General features: G+C 40.3%; 1 protein-coding gene across 1 annotated transcript; it reads left to right on the forward strand.

The window, feature by feature from the left end:
- Positions 1-792: 792 nt before the first annotated feature.
- Positions 793-3,765, forward strand: T265_05854 (hypothetical protein; the record flags this gene model as incomplete). Its single annotated transcript, XM_009170975.1, has 2 exons — positions 793-819; positions 3,604-3,765. 2 exons carry the CDS (start codon positions 793-795, stop codon positions 3,763-3,765), a joined length of 189 nt encoding a protein of 62 aa, XP_009169239.1.
- Positions 3,766-4,070: the final 305 nt, after the last annotated feature.

Consider the following 4,070-nt stretch of genomic DNA (forward strand, 5'->3'; position numbering starts at 1 on the left):
GACCCACCCTTGACAAACTGCCTAGACACTCGTTGGTTTGAAAGCGCCGTGTAACCATAAAGGAAACTACTTTCAAGGTTGCTGAAAACCCTTTGACAGCCAACGACCGGTTTCGCCCTTCTTGGGGCTCATCAGGTAGGCGCAGTTCCCGGGTTTCCGTCAAACTTATGTTCTATTTGAACCCAAATTGGACTGTTTTCGAGAAATACACTCATTTGCAAATCAATTCGGTTTTCACGAGAGATTCAACTGAATCTCTCGTTTGTGATATTCTACAACTGAATGTGCTGCACACAGGCCGCCTCATGATTCAGTTGGCACACTATTTGAGATATCGCAGTATATTTTCATATCATAAACGAGAGATTCAGTTGGGTCTTTTGTGATTTGCAAATGTGTGTATTTCTCATCGTGCAACAACTTTGAGATGATTAGAGGGTTAGTGGGACGGATGTGGGGTGGCCACCCTTAAATCTAACATCGTAGTTCATTTCCAATACAGAACTCAGGCTTATGCAGCGGCCAGAAACCATCAATTAATGGTCGAATCTTATCTATTGACAATTTTTTACATTCACTGCAAAAAGTTATAGTCTATGGACAACGTGGTACTTAGCATTGGGCAATAACATAAAGGAAGCTCTTTGCTACAAATGGCGTATCCAGAAACTCTTTTGGTTGCATTGCCTCAGTGAGGACAACAGTTTTTCGCAAATGAATAGTAAGTATCTTGTACATTTCAAACCAGCAGATCGACTTTTTCTGATCGGAATGCCACAATGGGTGTGATTTATGAAAGCAAGCCGCTTGGGTATTGAGGTAGGCTGAAACACACAGGTCTACCGTACTATCCTGCGCCTCGTGAATGGAGTTGGCTTGGTTGACAACTTTGCCAATGGCGCTCATACAATGATGTATGTACATCCAGATATTTACTAGCTACGGGTAAAATGTCAACCAGTTGAATGACAGTGTTGTTTTTGTCGCCACACTCCGTACCCAACGATTCATGTTGTTTCTTCCGCCACATTGATCTCTTATTGTGTATTTGTTATTTCAATACACCTAGCCGTCATTCAATTTAGTCCGTGCACTGAACGGAATAAGGGACCTAAAGATTACAGATACTTGATTCATAGACAAGCAACAGCAGTGTACCCTGTAATGGGTGAAAGTCCCGCAATACGGATAAAAGAAGTTAGCACCTCATGCAACCATGTTACTGTACACGAGAGAAAACGCCCCGGGTGACGGAAATAGTGAATTGCCCGCAGGTGCTTCCTAGAGGGCTGTATTAATAGATAATTACTTCGTAAATATATTTAATTTTTTTGGATGGTGATACACAATGGTTCAAACCAGGATAACGGATTCGTTGTTGTTACACGGGGAAAATTCTGGCGCAATATATTAGTTGAAATTGTTTTTCGCTTCTGAATTTTTGGATTATTAACCGTTCCAGATAGCTGATTTTTATGGAAAGCGGCCGACCAATGAGAAAGTCTCCCAAAATCTCCGGGGGATACCCTCATTAATGGGAAGACCGCTATTTTAATACCGTTTAAATATAGTTCTCTGAAATGATCTGTACATCTTCGCCAGCAGCAATAAATTCCGTAATTTTTTGTTTTCTGTGTTTAAAAGTATCAACATACCTGTAACGTGAGTCCACGGAAAAAATAACTGCACTGATTCTCAAATCGCCAGCATTTCGCAATTTGCAATTATTTGCAAAGAGTACCAAAGATTACCAAGAATTGGACGCAATTGAACTTTCCATGATATCATTTCAGAACGTCCAGATCACAAAGCCAGTTGATATATAGCCGCGCTGTTTTGACATCGTTTAACATTCATCCAATACTTCATGACAAATCTCGATAAAGGCAGATGCCGGAACGTACTTCAAAAAATATTCGTTTAGAAAGTGACTGATTGCTTAAAAGCACTGAGGCGTTAATTAATCCCAAAATATATTTGAAATGGATTCTGAAAAAAAACTGAATTAGTTGATGAACAAACCTATATACTTGAGGTTCTAAGGGTGCGGTCTTATGATTTTATAGGCTATAGATGTAATGAATGAAAGGGGCTCTACGTAAAAAAATAAGCGTCAGTTAGTTAATGATTGAAGTTTTCTGGGTGGCACACTCTCTAAATAAAAAATGGTCGCGTTTGTGGATAGAGCGCTCTGAGCAGCGGTGGATGCAGCTAGCAGTGAGAGACAGTAGAGTGGGATCAACAAATTTTTAATAGATTCAGACAATAGTTGGGATCAACAAATTTTTAATAGATTCCCGGTATCACACAGCTTGCAGAGTATCAAAATGCATGCAGACTCGGTAGCTGCATGTTAAACATTAGCGTGCAAAGTATGTGGAAATATCAACATGAAGCAAAACACCTAATATACTATTCTGCGGTTAGGAATTCAAAATTTGGTAAAACTGTTGCTTCTGGTCCGCAACGGACGAATGTGTTTGAATCCGCCAAAAACTTTTTTACTGAATAAAATTTGGAAAAAATCGAGGGTTACTTGTCAGTAATTCGTCATTGAAACTACTGGGGTGTGAAGAAGTCTTTTCGGTGTTCTCGTCAGATGGTTGCAAACCTTGAGACATTCTTTTGGTCTTTCGGAAGGTAGTATGTAAAACTGCCTGCCATGAGTGCAATTAAAATTATTATGCGGTACGCCCTTCAGCGAGAAATCCCAGCCAGATTTATCCTTCCACCAATGGGCAGATTTCAGTACTACATAAATCAGTGGGAATGCGACGTGCCTTATTTTGGCGAATATAAACTTGCCATAAAATCGATATATTTATTGCTGGTTTATTACTGTCTACCATGGGACTGTCCAGCACAGTCAGTAGAACATTGTTCAAACCGAGAAGCAGGGGGGGGGACTAAAATTCGAGAACTGAATATCATATTTTCACTCCAATTTTCCCAGATCAATGCGGCTAACAATGATGGTCTCATGTGTAGAATTTATTTATGGCATATTTAAAGACAGTCTATTCTAATTAAGACTAACTTGCAGATCAAAATAACTTGTGTTTTAGGTTGGAAATTAGGTGTAATAACGGTATACGAACTCAACCAAAATATTGGCAAAATATATACATCCGGCATGCTGGTACTGCAATTTGCGGTTAAAAACCCCAAAAACTGCTCTGACTATGAGTAATTCAGCCTTTCTAGTCGCTCTTCAAGACAAACATGCTTCGCGAATAGAATTATTTAGCCATCCATCCAAAATTTGATGCTCAGTTAAACTAGAATGATGATAGATGCTTGGGAATTTGGCCTACCTGATCAGCTCTAACAAGCCGATATTCAACTGTGGCCTGTTAAAGAGTTTCGAAGTGTAATGTCATGACAGTACACTTTTATATTTCGAATATCGTACCTACTTGGTGGTCAGGTGCTGGCAACAAATTGAACGGCAGTATGTTATAACCGCGAACCAACTGGAATCACTTGAGTTCTCTAGAATCACCACCTCCATTGACAGCTGAGAGTGTTTACCGGTGTCGGTTTTTAAGGTGGTGTCTGCGGCTTCATAGCACTTGATTTGATCACTACCAGCTTTTGATCCAGCTGAAGAAACTAGAAACAGACGAATTCAACTTTTCCACAACCATGATTTTATCGTTGGGAGGGAAAACAACTTCCATGATGAAGCACAATTTTCCAAAGGAGACTACTCATAAGGTTGCTGAAAACTCTTTGACAGCCAACGACCGGTTTCGCCCTTCTTGAGGCTCATCGGGTAGGCGCAATCTCCGAGTTTCCGTCAACTTCATGTTCTACTTGAACCCAAACCGGACTGTTCTCGAGAAATACACTCATTTGCAAATCACTTTGGTTCTCACGAGAGACTCAACTGAATCTCTCGTTTATGAAATTCTACAACTGAGTGTGCTGCACACAGCAGGCCGCCTGATGTTTCAGTTGGCACGATATTCGAGACATCGCAGTGTATTTTGATAAAGGAAACTACTCACAGGGTAGCTGACAATATAAAATTGAACCTCCAGGATTTGGCGATTGAGGCTCCACAGACT

Source organism: Opisthorchis viverrini (genome assembly GCF_000715545.1).
Source record: "Opisthorchis viverrini unplaced genomic scaffold opera_v5_117, whole genome shotgun sequence".
NCBI lineage: Eukaryota > Metazoa > Platyhelminthes > Trematoda > Opisthorchiida > Opisthorchiidae > Opisthorchis > Opisthorchis viverrini.